At 39.9% G+C, this 18031-nt stretch overlaps 1 protein-coding gene across 1 annotated transcript in view; it reads left to right on the forward strand.

The window, feature by feature from the left end:
• Window positions 1–18031, forward strand: part of slc6a2 (solute carrier family 6 member 2) — a 127458-nt gene that overhangs the window by 2920 nt on the left and 106507 nt on the right. The window contains exons 3-4 of the mRNA XM_061877276.1: window positions 10218–10349; window positions 17299–17536. Of these exons, the coding sequence (XP_061733260.1) occupies window positions 10218–10349; window positions 17299–17536 (370 nt within the window). The remainder of the gene's footprint in view (window positions 1–10217; window positions 10350–17298; window positions 17537–18031) is intronic.

The raw sequence follows: 18031 nt of genomic DNA on the forward strand, positions 1-18031 counted from the left end.
TAGAAAACAAATGGATGAATTAAAATGCATGAGAATGTTTTATATTTTGAACGTTATTTTTAACACTGTGGTTACCAGCGGAATTATTCATTACTTATCGTGTTAAGAAATGTCAGCTAATATTTATCGGAGAGTCAGATGCAGTCATCAAAAAAGCCGCATCTGGCTCGAGATCCATACCCCTGCCGTAAAGAAACCAGGGATGGAAGAACAAGAAAAGTGTGACCCCCGTCTATATTGTCATTACTATACTAAAACTTAATTAATCCTCGAATTAAATTGTCCTCAGTGTAAAAACAAAAACGGATGCACATATTTAAAAAAAAAATGCATAAATGGACTTTTAAAAAGTACTTAAAAGAAATAGAATTCACCGCAACATGCGCCTGTAGGCTAAAAACAAAGTCAGTGCACAATGTATCCATCCATCCATTTTCTACCGCTTATTCCCTTTCGGGGTCGCGGGGGGCGCTGGCGCCTATCTCAGCTACAATCGGGCGGAAGGCGGGGTACACCCTGGACAAGTCGCCACCTCATCGCAGGGCCAACACAGATAGACAGACAACACTCACACTCACATTCACACACTAGGGCCAATTTAGTGTTGCCAATCAACTTATCCCCAGGTGCATGTCTTTGGAAGTGGGAGGAAGCCGGAGTACCCGGAGGGAACCCACGCATTCACGGGGAGAACATGCAAACTCCACACAGAAAGATCCCGAGCCTGGATTTGAACCCAGGACTGCAGGACCTTCGTATTGTGAGGCAGACGCACTAACCCCTCTGCCACCGTGAAGCCGCACAATGTATTATTGTTATTATTATTGTTGTGTCAATGACTCTATGAATAATAAGCACAATGTATTATTGTTATTATTCATAGAGTCATTGACACAACATCAATGTATGTGCAGCTTTGAATCTGGCAGCTCCACACTCAAATTGTTAGGTATATCGCACCTGTTTGCCATAAATTAATGCACAACAGTATTGAAAATAGTACTTTCTAAGACAGTTCCTGAAAGCTAAGGACCCGTCTATTTATCATATAAAAATATATATAATGTATATACAGTACAGGCCTAAAGTTTGGACACACCTCATTTAAATGCATTTTCTTGAGGTCTTTACGTTGTAGATTGTCACTGAAGGTATCAAAACTATGACACCTGTGAAGTGAAAACCCGTGCGGTATAGCGCGGTTGGGAGAGTGGCCATGCCAGCAACTTGATGGTTCCAGGTTTGATCCCTGCTTCCGCCATCCAAGCCACTGCCGTTGTGTCCTTGGGCAAGACACTTTACCCACCTGCTCCCAGTGCAGCCCACACTGGTTTAAATGTAACTTAGATATTGCGTTTCACTATGTAAAAGCGCTTTGAGTCACTAGAGAAAAGCGCTATATAAATATAATTCACTTCACATTCACTACTTTAAAAGTGAAAAAATGTCAATTAAAGTACGATGGCGAGGTTTTTAATGTTTGCAAGCTTTAAGAGGAACCAACAGTTGTCGAATAATCTTTTCTTTTCACCACATGTCAGAGTGGCACAACTTAGCAAAAATGTTGAACTTGCATTATAAAAAAATTCAGAAACAATAGCAGTAAACATGATGTTACATCCTCTAAAAAAAAGAAGAATAGCTCTACTGACGTTCATGGCAGAGTCAAAATGTTTCCAGTTTTATTTTGAACATGAATGAAAACATCAGTTTCTGTGAACTCATACACAGGATGGTCGGTGCTTCGTGTGAAAATCCCATTTTGATTAAGATATTTCAAGAAAAAGTGACATGCATAAACATGTTAGCAAAAAGCTAACACAGAAGTGGAAAATAATTAGAAATGTCAGGTGGCACAGGTGTAAATCTGGTATTGTTACTGAATGGAATAAGTCATGTTGTTTAAAAGTTTAAAGGCCTACTGAAACCCACTACTACCCACCACGCAGTCTGATAGTTTATATATCAATGATGAAATATTAACATTGCAACACATGCAAATACGGCTTTTTTAGTTTACTAAATTGCAATTTTAAATTTCCCGGGAGTTTCTTCTTGAAAACGTCGCATAATGATGACGTGTACGGGTGACGTCACGGGCTGTTAGGAAATATGAGCGCTGCGTACACACACAGCTAAAAGTCGTCTGCTTTAACGGCATAATTACACAGTATTTTGGACATCTGTGTTGCTGAATCTTTTGCCATTTGTTCAATTAATATTAGAGAAGTCAAAGTAGAAAGATGGAGTTGGGAAGCTTTAGCCATTAGCCACACAAACACACGGTGATTCCTTGTTTAAAGTTCCCGGAGGTGAAACTTTCCTATGGATCACAGCGAACATGGATCCCGACCAGCAGGTTTCGGTGAGAAAATTGTGGTAAAAAGTCGCTTATTGTCGGGGATCAGCTGAGTTTGCCCCGTCCATAAAGCTGCCGTCGACTTCCCTGAGACATTGGCGTCAACACACCCGTGGACACACACCTCCGACTATCAGGTACTGTTAAACTCACTAAAACACTAGCAACACAATAGAAAGATAAGGGATTCCCCAGAATTATCCTAGTAAATGTGTCTAAAAACATCTGAATCTGTCCCAATTAGTTTTTTTGTTCTTTTTTTCTAGTCCATCGCTATCAATATCCTCAAATACGAATCTTTCATCCTCGATCAAATTAATGGGGAAACTGTCGTTTTCTCGGTCCAAATAGCACTTTTTGTTGGAGCCTCCAACTATAAACAATGTGAATATGTGTGGAGCCATCAACATGTGACATCATTGTCTGCGACTTCCGGTAAACGCAGGGCTTTTCTGTTAGCGACCGAAAGTTGCGAACTTTATTGTGGATGTTCTCTACTAAATCCTTTCAGCAAAAATATGGCAATATCGCGAAATGATCACGTATGACATATAGAATGGACCTGCTATCCCCGTTTTAATAAGAAAATCTCACTTCAGTAGGCCTTTAAGTTGTTCTTCAGCATGGTGTTATACACTTAAAATATCTTCCTGATCTTCCCAAGTCAAAATGACAATAGTCTGAGAAAATATATAAAGTTAAAAAACATAAATAAAGGAGTATACTGGTCCGTTACAGTCAATTTGATACTGTCCTGTCATTTCAACAATATAAAAAAGTGCTATCGGTTGATTGGCAACACTAAATTGGCCCTAGTGTGTGAATGTGAGTGTGAATGTTGTCTGTCTATCTGTGTTGGCCCTGCGATGAGTTGGCGACTTGTCCAGGGTGAACCCCGCCTTCCGCCCAATTGTAGCTGAGATAGGCGCCAGCGCCCCCCGCGACCCCAAAAGGGAATAAGCAGTAGAAAATGGATGGATGGGGTTACATAGAAACACTTCTAGTTGTACTTTAGGGTAGAACAGTGTTTCTCAACTATAGTGCCCCCTCGAGGCCTGCCATAAAATATTTGTTTCTTAGCCAGTTGTACTCGATTGTAATAGACTTTTCCACCACTTATGGCAGTATTGACGATATCAAACAAACAGAAGAAGTCTGGGGCCAAAGTCATAGAGAAATTTTTTTAAACGCAAAAATTATGACTAACGTGGTAAAGCTGTACTTTCATTTACATCTACATTTTATTTACAGTTTATTTAAGAAACATTTTAGTTAGGATTTATTCATTTGAGCGCTGTGTAATTGTACATAAATGTATTTTTCATCATTTTTTGTGACTGATTGATTGAAACTTTTATTACTAGATTGCACAGTACAGTACATATGCCGTACAATTGACCACTTAATGGTAACACCCCAATAAGTTTTTCAACTTGTTTAAGTTTAAATCAATTCATGGTACAAATTAATTCACTTCTTTTGTTGCGTATAGTCTTTATTTTTGTAATCAGCCTAACACCTGAAGTCTTGATGATCATCTTTGGGATTAACACATGCTTTCATATCATTTGACAAAGTTTATACTGTTAAACTGCAAGTTCGATATACTTTTTGAATATGATTAGAGATGACTAATTCAGTGTTAATATTTGAGTGGGCCCCTCTGTAGTGGAAAAGTTGGGCCCTGATGTCAAAAAGGTTAAAAACCCCTGCAGGTGGAAGACAATGCGTAGTGTAGCTTGCGTTTAATCAGTTTACTATTTATGGCTATTTAGTTAGTGCAACCAAATAAAATTCCTTTAAAACTCTTAATAATTGTTTTAAGTGAATACATATTAAGCATATACAAAGCTTTTATTTTGTTAATGGTTAGATTACTGTCCATGCAAAACACAAACGTAAAATAACAATGTGTCAGAAAGTGCGACCAAAGACTCATGTAGCTTACTAAGAAATACAAGGAAATTAAGTTTCTTTAGATTGCAACAATTTAGTATTGACATTTGTTTAAGTACATTGTTTCAAAGTCAAAAAAATGCTCTGCATCCATCCATCCATCCATTTTTTTACCGCTTATTCCTTTTGGGTTGCGGGGGGCGCTGGTGCCTATTACAGTTACAATCGGGCGGAAGGCGGGGTACACTCTGGACAAGTCGCCACCTCATCACAGGGCCAACACAGACAGACAACGTTCACGCTCACATTCACACACTAGGGCCGATTTAGTGTTGCCAATCAACCTAGCTTTGCATCGATTTATTGAAAAAAAATGCCTCTTCAGAAGCTTGATTGGTCTTTGACCCGTTATTATTGACATTATTAAGAGTAGAATAAAGCAGCCTCCATGTTTTAAGCTACCTCCACATAAACAGTGACATGTGCCTCCCTGTGTTTTTGTTGGCATCCGGGCTCTCAATGAGTGTTTTTTTTCCACGTCCGTGCTTTCTCAGCATAAGAGAGTGATGGGTTTACAACGCCGTTGTTTTCTTACAATAAACTTTCTCTGTAGTAAAAACAATTGGCTATAAAATGAACGTTGAAATGGCTCTCCCAACATTAAAGGGAACGTTGGAGTTTTTTTGTGTTTTTATTTCGTAGAAAGAGCGAGGCTGAATAATTTCTTTTATGTCAACTTAGATCAATACAAATAGATGGGTAGATGGACAGGGGAGTTATATGGACGGATGGACAGAAGACAGATGGACAGATGGATACAGAGATTGATTGATGGATGGATGCACAGAAACATATTGATGGATGATTGGACCGAACGACGGACAGAACAGTCTGATGGATGAATAGATATAGCTGGTAAGATAGAAAGACAGGCTTAGATGGAAGGAAGGACAAACTGATAGATTGTTGAACAGAATGACGGACATATAAGAATGGATTGGACGGACACAGGTAGAGGGAATGACAGCCCTATATGTCAGACCAACCAAAAACAGTTGGTAGGATACAGACATGGATGGACGGACACACGGCTCGATAGAATGATGGACAAACAGACAGATATGGTGGACATATGGATGATGGATGGACTAACAAAGGGATAGAACGATGGATGGATTTGCAAACATTAAACAGAAATGGATACATACTGTAAAACAATTGACACAGACAAAGTGAGTCTGATAAATTGGTGATTGGATGGATATAGGCGGACTGATGGAAACAGATTGACTGACAAACAGATAAAACAACTTCTTCATCTACGATTTGGACTCCTTTAAATGGCCTTGGCATGGGAACGGGCTGTTCTGAAGATAATCTCCCGAGGCCTCCTCAAAGATGGACGCTTTTGACCTTCCTTTTTGTCAACAACACCTGTAGCTGAACTTTATCGGCCTCAGGCATACAAAAACATTCATCATCTCTCCCAAAGTTATTTGGGTATATATGCACACACATGACCCCTACCCTTGAAATCAACGCCTTCACCACTGCTTAATTCCTCTGGGGCTGTGGATGGCTGAGCAGCACAATACAGCGTCAGCGGGTCTCCTCAAACCCACCCCCTCCCTCTGTTGCAAGTGGTGTGATGTACGTACTATGTCTAATATGTGTGCCATGCTATGTGAGGTTTTTTTCCTTGGACTTAAGTCTGGACCCCTCCTGAGGGTCTAGCCTTGGATTGATATTTTTTTACTCCCCCTCCTCTCCCCCAATGTTACCCTTTTCTCACCTTTTTAGGGAGCGCCGTAAAAATGGCTGATCCGTTGGCGGTCCCGTCTTGTCTCCCTGTGACGTGTGTCTGCTCTTAGCGGGACTTGTTCCAAAAAATCAATCTTGTTGTACTTGTGCAATGACAATAAAGATCTATTATATTCTATTCTATAAAAAGGTAGGACAGGTGAAAGGACACTACTAGAACAGTGATTCTCAATACTGTACTGTTAGTCTACCACTAGTAATACGCGGGCTCCATCTAGTGGTGTGTCAAAGAATCACTTGATGAAGTAGAGTGTTTTATTTTCCTATATTCGAACACAGTGTTACTGTTCCAACGGTGTGAATTGCAGAGGCCAAAATGTTAAATATACTTGATAAACAAAACCTCTGACTTGTTTTGTATGAATAGTTTGGCGTACTACGCTACTGTATTTTATTGTTGGTCATTACAGTGGTACTTGGAGAGCCCGGTGTTTTTCTGAGTTGGTACTTGGTGGAAAAAAGTTAGAGAACCGTTGTAAAAGAATGATGCTGAACAGATGGAGCAATATTTAAGGAGTGATGGACAATTGAATTGACAGACAAATCAATGGGAAGGACATCCATCCATCTATCCATTTTCTACCGCTTGTCCCTTTCGGGGTCGCCGGGGGTACTGGAGCCTATCTCAGCTGCATTCGGGTGGAAGGCGGTGTACACCCTGGACAAGTCACCACCTTATCACAGGGCAAACACAGATAGACAGACAACATTCACACTCACATTCACACAGTAGGGCCAATTTAGTGTTGCCAAAGGACATACTGAAGGTAAATTGTCAGATGGACAGATACTGTAGAAGGACGGACAGGGAGAGACACATGTTCATAGATACATGGACAGAGGTGGATCGATGTAAAGACGAGTGGATGGACACTCAGTAGATGAGCAAGCAGCCTGTCACAGGTGGACAGCCATTGATAGAATGTCGGACAGATCGGACATATAGACACTCACTGAAAGGATGTAACAATATGACATTTCATACCAGTGTTGTTGTGACTAAAATGTGCTCAAAAAGTACTTGTACACACACTGAAATCTTTTAACCAAGTTATCTTTTTTTAAGTAACTGAAATATATAGACACACTCATAGAATACCCACTATCTCGGATGTTTAGTTAAAGTATTAATTATTGTCACACACACACTAGGTGTGGCGAATTTATTCTCTTCATTTGAACCGCCACCCTTGATCACCCCCTGGGAAGTGAGGGGAGCAGTGAGCAGCAGCGGTGGCCGCGCCCGGGAATCATTTTTGGTGATGTTTTCGCCAATTCCAACCCTTGATGCTGAGTGTCAAGCAGGGAGGTAATGGGTCCCATTTTTATAGTCTTTGCTATGACTCGGCCAGGGTTTGAACTCACAACCTACCGATCTCAGGGCGGACTCTAACCACTAGGCCACTGAGTAGGTTGGGTTTTGCTTAAGCTTCTCTGATAGTGTTTTAGTCTCAGTAGTTCATCAGTTTTAATGGCAAATCATTTGTTGTTTTTAAATACCGGCTTGTACTGTAGCACTTCACGATGTATTTAAATGAAAAATATGTAACAAATACAATCTAATCTTATTATTTATTACTTCTGGCAGGCGTTGCCGTGTCCTACTCTATTCAGCAGTCCTTAAACAAACCGTAAACAGCTCTTGTAGGTTCAATGTGAACAACTGAATGTTATTTGCTCAGACACCAGTGTGTTTATATACGTTAAGATGAATGTATGTTGTTCCCTAATGGGGAATGTTAGCCTCTCTTGTTTTTGTGTTGGCTTTTAAGCGAGCGAGCTGGTGACCGTCAGTCTGTGAGTTTATCAAAGTGCAATTACTAATCACGTTTTTCCGAAGATTTCGATTTAAAATGGTAAATCTAACCGTCTGGAGGGTTTACGCCGGCTGTCGTTTTTACCGTTTATCGTTACATCCCTAAGTCATAGCTTGCTGAATGGACAGATGGAAGATGGGCAATAAAAGGCAGGATTGATTAGATTAGATTAGATTAGATAGTACTTTATTTATTCCTTCAGGAGAGTTCCTTCAGGAAAATTTAAATTTTCAGCACAATCACATTTAAGATCAGACAAAACATTACAGGGAGACAGAACAGGATCGCTGACGGGTCTGCCGGCTTCCAGCGCCCCTTACAAAAAAGGAGAGATACAGGTAAACAAGGGAGGGGGAATAGAAGATTATAATAAGATAAAATAAAATTTAAAAAAAACGGTCTAAGCCTGGGCCCTGGAGAGGGGTCCAAACTGAGGCAAAGGGAAAAAAATAACAACAACTCATAGCCATAGTACACATCCCTCTTACATGTGTGTAAGAGGGGAACATCAAAAATCAAAGAACACAAAGGACATTAAAGGCCTACTGAAACCCACTACTACCCACCACGCAGTCTGATAGTTTATACATAAATGATGAAATATTAACGTTGCAACACATGCCAATACGGCTTTTTTAGTTTACTAAATTACAATTTTAAATTTCCCGGGAGTTTCGTCCTCAAAACGTCGTGTAATAATGACGTGTACGCAAGACGTCACGCGTTTTTAGGAAGTATGAGCGCTACACACACACACAGCTAAAAGTCGTCTGCTTTAACGGCATAATTACACAGTATTTTGGACATCTGTGTTGCTGAATCTTTTGCAATTTGTTCAATTAATATTGGAGAAGTCACAGTACAAAGATGGAGTTGGGAAGCTTTAGCCTTTAGCCACACAAACACACGGTGATTCCTTGTTTAAAATTCCCGGAGGTGAAACTTTCCTATGGATCACAGCGCGGTCAAGCGAACATGGATCCAGACCAAATGTCAACCAGCAGGTATCGGTGAGAAAATTGTGGTTAAAAAGTCGGTTCTTACCGGAGATCAGCTGAGCTTGGGCCGTCCATGAAGCTGCCGTCGACTTCCCTGAGACATTGCGCGTCAACACACCCGTGGACGTACACCTCCGACTATCAGGTAATAGTAAACTCACTAAAACACTAGCAACACAATAGAAAGATAAGGGATTTCCCAGAATTATCCTAGTAAATGTGTTTAAAAACATCGTAATCCGTCCCAATGCAATCGCGTTATTTTTTTTTTTTTTCTAGTCCGTCGCTATCAATATCCTCAAACACGAATCTTTCATCCTCGCTCAAATTAATGGGGAAATTGTCGTTTTCTCGGTCCGAATAGCACTTTTTGTTGGAGGCTCCCATTAAAATCAATGTGAATATATGAGGAGCCATCAACATGTGACGTCATCGTCTGCGACTTCTGGTAGAGGCAGGGCTTTTCTCTTAACACCGACAGTTGAGAACTTTATGGTGGATGTTCTCTACTAAATCCTTTCAGCAAAAATAGGGCAATATCGCGAAATGATCAAGTATGACACATAGAATGGACCTGCTATCCCAGTTTAAATAAGAAAATCTCATTTCAGTAGGCCTTTAAAGACATTAAAGCAGCGGATACAACCAGACACTTCTACATACAGCTATGAATAAAAATGATGATGGACCAATGGGCAGAGATTGGGAGAGTGGCATCTGAACCGAGGATGTCGTTGTGGCTTGTGCAGCCCTTTGAGACACTTGTGATTTAGGGCTGTAAAAATAAAAATTCATTGATTGAGATTGATTGGATGAACATGGAATGAAATTGGACCGACATAGATGGATGGATGGACTGACGGACACATGTAAAGAGGACTTAAAAAAACCTGTCATGTATGGTTTGTGGGCCCCCCCATAGGGCCTGTCAATCATATTAGCCCGGGGCAAAAGCCCATTAATTACTGTACATAATGTGTCGTTTGCAACGTGAGGGACAATCCAATTCCAAAAGCTCATTTCCTTCTTGTGCTGCATTAAAAATAGCTGCCAGGCCTGTGTTGCATGCATGAACGTGTTCCTAGAATGTCAAGACGGACCCCCCTCCTCACCCTCCTCACCCGTCAACATACACACATATGAAGCCTCGGGCGCTCATTTAATCATCCACTTGTAGCTTCTAATGATTATGAATGATCTTGTTCCGTAATTGTCTTAATCCTATTGAGCTCGTGACATTTTCCTCATCATGTCACACCTCCACAGGGTATTATGCGGACATGATTGTCTTTTTTTTTTCTGATGCAATTATTTCTCTTTTTCCAGGAGCCTTTTTGATCCCTTACATTCTTTTCTTGGTCATCGCGGGGATGCCATTGTTCTACATGGAACTGGCTCTGGGCCAGTATAACAGGGAAGGGGCGGCCACGGTGTGGAAGATATGCCCCGTCTTTAAAGGTAAACACACTAACTACAAATTGTCCTGTTTTATATTTGAACTTTTTGAAAGTTTACACTCTCAGGAATCCATGGAGTCCACTTTTAAAACCCAATGACTTACATTTCAAAAGACTGTTACATCAGTAGGTCACTTCCTGTTTTACAGATAATAAAAATTCGATAACAAGACCGTACCATTTTAAACGTTTGAAATGACAAGAATGAAGATATATTTTTTCAAGACAAGTGAGAAGAATACTGAGTTCCTGTTTTTCTGTCGATGGAAGATGACAACAATACTTTAAAAAATCTCTATAATTAAATGTCACACATAATGTTTCTTCTGTATTACAAAAATCAACTTGTAAGAAAATAATACCGTATTTTCCGGGCTATAGAGCGCACCGGTAATTAAGCCACATCCACCAAATTTTGGAAGAAATACATATTTTTACGTATATTAGCCGCATTGGACTAAAAGGCGCAGATATTTACAAGTGCGAAAGATTTTATTTACATACCTTAATTTTTTCTGAACTGTGTCTGTAACACAGCAGTAAAACGGCTTATCAAACAAAACATAAGTCATTGTCATGAATCAAACTAACAACAGAAGCTAGCCCTCCAATCAGCTAAACAGACTCCATAACTCAATGGTTACGGCTTGGTGAATTTACAAAGAACGGAAAGTTAAGTTAATAATACTAACACGGACATTTGTAAACGTGTTAGCATACTCGCCACGAGCTTGATTACATTACAATAGCACATACAAATGTGCATGACAACACTCTTACGGACATCAATCATGGGAGTTTTTAGTAAGTAAGAATTGTTTTGGCTACATTTTAAAACTTAAAGATGTTGCTTTGAATAATTAATAAAGAGTCCTTTCGAGCAAAACCGCTATGGACGGTTTCACTTCCGGTTCAAGGAACAAAACAGGAAGTGCATTTTCAAGCCGCAGAACCTGCTGCCAGCAAACTCGTCCAAAAGATGAGCTCAAACGATAACACACCTGTCAGTGTTCTGCCGGGTTAAAATTACAACTATTTGTTGAATACCAAACATTATGGCTATAGTGAAGAAAAATCCATAAATTAGCCGACCAAACCATTTTAAAAACCGCAGGGTTCAAAGTTGGAAAAAAGTAGCGATTTGTTGTCATGATAACACAGAAGCTTTAACGGAACATAATTGAGTGTCTCTAAAAAAATTTTTTTCAAAACATAGACCTGTATTTTAGTGAGGTTTTCCGTTTGTTAGTCAATTAGGCTTATAGTCCTGATAACACAGTAGCTTTAATGGGACCGAATAGAGTGTCTCTAAAAATGTTTTTTTTTTAAAACATAGTCCTGTGTTTCAGTAAGGTTTTCCGTTTGTTAGTTAGCAGGCTTCTTACAAGTTTTCGGAGTATTACATAATATTACAGGACAGTCCCATTATTAAATTTGCAGACATGAGTCAAATGGCAAGTAGAGTAAATGCTTTTGCAACAAAGGTTTGCTTTGTTCATTCGTCTGTTTTTAAGTTAGCCGTCTACTTCCTGGTTCAAAGAGAACGTATAAAGAATCGTCAAAAGGACTTCACCTTTTCAATAGCAACGAACATATGGTCGCTCCAGAACAGTGTTTTTCAACCGTGAGATACAGTCTGGTATGCCGTGGAAGATTATGTTATTTCACCTAAATGGGTTAAAACTATTTTTTGCAAACCAGTAATTACAATCCGCAAATGTGTCGTTGTTGAGTGTCTGCACTGTCAAGAGCTCGCCAGCGTAACCATGTGTATAATATCTTAAATATCAGTCAGTGGCAGCAGGTAAATAATTGCTTTGTAGATGTCAACATGGTTTGTCATGATCACAATATGCAGACGACAGCGGGAGACAGTGTGAAGGCACAATATATAACGCTTGAACCAAAAATAAACATAAGGGCGAATGCCGCTAAGAAAAGCCATTGAAGCTTCGGGATGGCTATGCAAAATGAAACTAAAACTAAACTACCTGCAAAGTAAGCAAAAACAGAATGCTGGACGACAGCAAAGGCTTACAGCGTGTGGAGCAGACGGTGTCCACAAAGTGCATCCGTACATGACATGACAATCAACAATGTCCCCACAAAGAAGGATAGTAACAACTTGCATATGATACGACTGGTTGGCATAGTGATGCCAAATTGGTCCCTTCGTGGATGCGTCGGCATGAACACAGCAACGGTAAGTTTAAATGATTGATTAAACTTAACAAAAACAGACTATGAACAAAAACACTGGAGCTAACATACAAAAATAAACCAAGGGCGCTAGCATGAAAGCTAGGAATAGAAAATACAAAAACTATACTTGGCACGAAGCACACAAAAGAGTAAACAAAAAACATTGAGCATGAAAGCTGGAATATCGAGTGGCTTAGCGTAAGAGCTAGCGAGAAAATACATACGGGTAGTAGACAGTCGTGAATGTTGCTCGAAGGCAAATTAGAGTCCCAGAAAGAATAACGAAAAGGGACGGGCTTAAATAGGTGAGTAATCAAAAAGTGACAGGTGTGCAGAAACCGTGATTAGCAGGTGGGCTTAATGAGGAACCATGGTGACTGACTAAACAGGAAGTAAGAGTGTAGAACAGTGATACAACAACTGGAAGTATAAAACATATGTGGTGGTCCAAGTAGCGGATCGCAACATCATAGTCTTGATTGCGAAAACAAATCAGGTGTGGGGAATAGCGCTCAAAGAAGACATTGAACTGCTACAGGAAAATACCAACAAAACAGGAAAAGCCACCAAAAATAGGAGCACAGGACAAGAACTAAAACACTACACACAAGAAAACACCAAAAACTTTCAAATAAATTACAGTGTGATGTGACAGGTCGTGAGAGCACACTTACTTTGAGACAAGAGCTAAAGTGTTGCATGGTTATTTATGATTTGAATTAATATCCATCAATTGTGAGAACTACTTTTTATTGTCGATATCGGCTGCTGAGTTTAACTTTTTTATATTTTCTACTGGTGGTGTGCCTCGGGATTTTTTCAATGAAAAAAATGTGCCTTGGCTCAGAAAAGGTTGAAAAACACTGCTCTAGATTATAGTAAAATGTTGTGGAAAAGTGTTAGTTTTACCTAAATCTTGCAATCAAAACAATATTTGTTGCCTTAGCCTCTTGCTAGGTCATGGAAAGTGTGTGTTGGTTTTGCAAATACCAAAGCAGGAAAGGGGTACATATATGGTTTGTGGCATTTTCAATAAAGTCAATCAGTTAAATGAAAGGTGAAAGAAAAGATAAATATTTAAAAAAAATTATACACAAAATACGAATAAGTTGAAACCATATAAATTCATTCATTGAGAAAAAACATGTGTGGTCAGGCTTTTGATTTTTACAGTCTTTGCAACATAAATCCCAGTTTCTTTCATACTCTAGTTTTGTTAAATACGCCGAGACAGGTCACTGTGTAAAAATAACGTTACGTCTATAAGTCAAATTTAGTGATATGAGTCATGGGCTAAGTAAGACTACCGTTTGCTTTGCAGTTTTCAGCCATGTGTTTTCTCAGCTTAACGGCAGACTGCGGAATGGTCCGACGATTGTTTCTGTTATTGAAGTAGCCGTGGCAACCGCTCCGCCGTGCTCACCTTCATGTCGACCGACAAAACGTCACAGTGGGCATGTGCAGGAACGATAGGGGGCGGGCTTAATATCATCAAAGCACACTTCAAAGATGGTGTATGTCGGACAAGAAGGGGGTCGCCCAGGGCTTTTTGGCTGATTAGGTTGCGACATCTTTAGGCAGTTATTGATGCTTTTCGACAGACCATTTATCATTTATCAGAATGTGAGCTACAAACAGTGGCACAACATTTCAGTGTAGCGTAATATAAGGCAGAAAACAGCCATCTTTACTGTACAAATTGCTGGCGATGATTGTGAAGACATATCTGTCAACATTGGTATTTAAAAGATAAGGGACGTACTGGAGATATTTGTTTTGTTATTGATCATATATAAAATGATAATTTACGGGAAAACAAAGGGGAAAATACGCTAGTTTCTAGGGAAAAAACGGAGGGTATGTCTTATGATGACTAATAAAAAACAGTAAAATTTGCAGGAAAAATGTCTTAATGCAGATCTGGGCAAATTAAGGCCCGGGGGCCACATGCGGCCTGTTAAGCTTTTCAATCTGGCCCTCCGGACATTCCCAAATATTTTTTTGAGATCTTTAAGTTGGAAACTGTAGCTGCTATTATGCTGTGCAGTGATGTTTTCTAATGACCGTAAGTCTTCAACTGTAGAAAGTATTTCAATGGTTGGAATCTGCGCTTTTGGAATATAAACCAGTTACTATGGTAATCTAATTAGTTACTATGGTCATCTACGTCACAGCAGCTCAGCCGAGCCACCGAGCAGTGTGGGTGGGAAGCGTTTCCACAGACGCGGTAGGAGATTTTCACAACAGTTCTAAAGCTTAGTGATATATCAGATACCGTATTTCCTTGAATTGCCGCAGGGCATATAGTATGCGCCTGCCTTGAATTACTGCCGGGTCAAACCCGCTTCGCAAAATAATTAGCGCATGCTTAGTATTACCGCCTGGTCAAACTCGTGACGTCACGAGTGACACTTCCCCTGTCATCATTTTCAAAATGCAGGAGGCTGATTTCAATACCGGTAATTTGAAATCGCATAAAGGGAAGAAGATTAAAGGGGAACGTTATCACCAGACCTATGTAAGTGTCAATATATACCTTGATGTTGCAGAATAAAGACCATATATTTTTTTAACCGATTTCCGAACTCTAAATGGGTTAATTTTGGCCAATTAAACGCCTTTCTATTTATCGCTCTCAGAGCGATGACGTCAGAACGTGACGTCATCTAGGTAATTAAGCCACCATTTTCTCAAACACATTACAAACACCGCGTCTCAGCTCTGTTATTTTTCGTTTTTTCGACTATTTTCTGGAACCTTGGAGACATCATGCCTCGTCGGTGTGTTGTCGGAGGGTGTAACAACACTAACAGGGAGGGATTCAAGTTGCACCACTGGCCCAAAGATGCGAAAGTGGCAAGAAATTGGACGAAATTTGTTCAAAATACGAGGGTGTGGGGAATGCATGCGAAATGGTCAGTTGTTTGTTCCGCACACTTTACCGACGAAAGCTATGCTACTACAGAGATGGCAAGATTGTGTGGATATCCTGCGACACTCAAAGCAGATGCATTTCCAACGATAAAGTCAAAGAAATCTGCCGCCAGACCCCCATCGAATGTGTCGGAGTGTCTGCACATTTTACCGGCGATGCTAAGGCAGACATGGCACAGTATGGATAACATGAAGATGCATTTCCAACGATAAAGTCAACTAAATCACAAAGGTGAGTTTTGTTGATTTTATTGACTTATGTGCTAATCAGACATATTTGGTCGCGGCATGACTGCCAGCTAATCGATGCTAACATGCTATTTAAGCTAGCTGTATGTACATTTGAAACTATATTTACATTCAGCGTTTCCCTCCACCCACATTTAAGGCCAAACAAACACTTACCAATCAATGGATTTAAGTTGATCCAGTGTCACAAGATGCGAAACTTCCGATCGTTGGTCTGCACATTTTACCAGCGATGCTAAGGCAAACATGGCCGAATAGCGTCAATAGCTATTCGCTCAATAGCTTCAGTTTCTGCTTCAATTTCGTTTTCGCTATCTGCCTCCATACTCCAACCATCCGTTTCAATAAATGCGTAATCTGTTGAATCGCTTAAACCGCTGAAATCCGAGTCTGAATCCGAGCTAATGTCGCTATATCGTATTGGCATCACTGGATGACGTCACAGGAAAATGGACGATAGCTTCACAGATAGCGAAAATCAGGCACTTTAAAGCTTTTTTTAGGGATATTCCGGGATGGGTAAAATTAAAAAAAATATATAAAAAAACTAAAATAAACCACTGGGAACTGATTTTTATTGGTTTTAACCCTTCTGAAATTGTGATAATGTTCCCCTTTAAGAGTTATTCAGTAGGATTTAAGGTCCAAGCTTACATCACACTTAAATATTTACTGCATGCCTTTGGTAAGTGCCGGAGTGAGAAGAGGTTTTAAAATAATTATCGCATGCTTACTTTTACCGCATGCCTTTGGTAAGCGCAGGAGTGAGAAGAGGTTTTAAATTAATTAGCGCCCTGGCGGCAATTCAAGGAAATACCGTATATCCGATTGTAGGTGGGTTTATTTTTTACCATTCGCGTTCATATTTCACTGTTTGTTTGCATTTTTTGTTGCGGTTTACTTGATTATAAAATATGTCGATCGAAAGGGGGTGTGACATTCATATGTTGTCAATATTCAGCTTTTTATCATTCATAGAAAAATGTAACATTCCATTAAGTTTTTTAAGGCGATCTGTCATAACGTTTTTAGCATTCAATCAGACATTATTGTGAGGTTTTGTATTAGTGTTCCTAAAAATAGATACACCGTCCCCCAGACACATTTTTTTTCTCTAAATGTGGCCCTGGAGTCAAAATAATTGCCCAGGCCTGTCTTAATGTTATAAGAAAGCCATAAAATAACAAGTAATGTTTCTGCTCACCATTTTAAAACATACCTACAGTATGTAATAACCATCATTCATCTGCATCTTTATATTTGTAAAATTTCTCCCTAACACTGTTAACTTCGCAATTGTTATTTTTTTTAATACAAAATAACTTTTTTATGTTATATAAAAATGGTATTTTTTTCGGAAATTATATATTTATTCTCGTAAAATGTCTTCATAACATTACATTTGTAAGTAGTGACACATATTTTCAGGTGTTTGCGTGCCAGATAAAATGATGTCCAGGGCCAAATCTGGCCCAGGGGACTTGAGTTAGACACCTCTGGACTAATTTGATGCTGCTTATTCATAACAACCTTCAGAAACGCTAACTTATGGCCATGCTCTTCAGGTGTGGGCTACACGGTGATCGTCATCGCCCTTTACGTGGGCTTCTACTACAACGTCATCATTGCCTGGTCGCTCTACTACCTGTTCTCCTCCATGACCAGAGAGCTGCCTTGGCTCAGATGCGACAACAGCTGGAACAGCCCCAACTGCACCGACCCCAAGGCCATCAACGGATCGGTCCTGGGCAACGGAACCTCGTACGCCAAGTACAAGATCACACCGGCGGCAGAGTACTATGAGTAAGTCACTTGGGACGTGTTCTAACTTTAGACCGTGTGCACAAAGGAGTCTGAAACCGGCAATGGAAATTAAGTCAACAAAAACTCTGCATGGGAAGTTGACCTCGTCTTTGAAGTGCTAAAAAAAAAGTTCAGTTTTTTTTTTTTTTTTTTAGATCAAAGCATGTCGGTCCTGCCCTGATAGCTCATTGTCCAGTCTGGAGGAAGTGATTCTGACTCTTGAGGCTCTGGTCCTTCAGGCACCAACAAAATCTGATGCTTTCATGATTACTGCATGCCTGAATACGAGCAGTTTTAGGGTACTAACACCGGAAAGTAGTGACTTATAAAAATGAATACTTTACACAACAGTGAGTCGGAATTGTTACTGAGAAAAACGTGACCTTGACGATGAGGTTAGGCCAGGGGTCGGCAACCCAAAATGTTGAAAGAGCCATACTGGACCAACAATAAAAATAAAAATCTTTCAAGAGCTGAAAAAATTAAAAGCCTTAT

Source organism: Nerophis ophidion, linkage group LG02 (genome assembly GCF_033978795.1).
Source record: "Nerophis ophidion isolate RoL-2023_Sa linkage group LG02, RoL_Noph_v1.0, whole genome shotgun sequence".
NCBI classification, from domain to species: domain Eukaryota; kingdom Metazoa; phylum Chordata; class Actinopteri; order Syngnathiformes; family Syngnathidae; genus Nerophis; species Nerophis ophidion.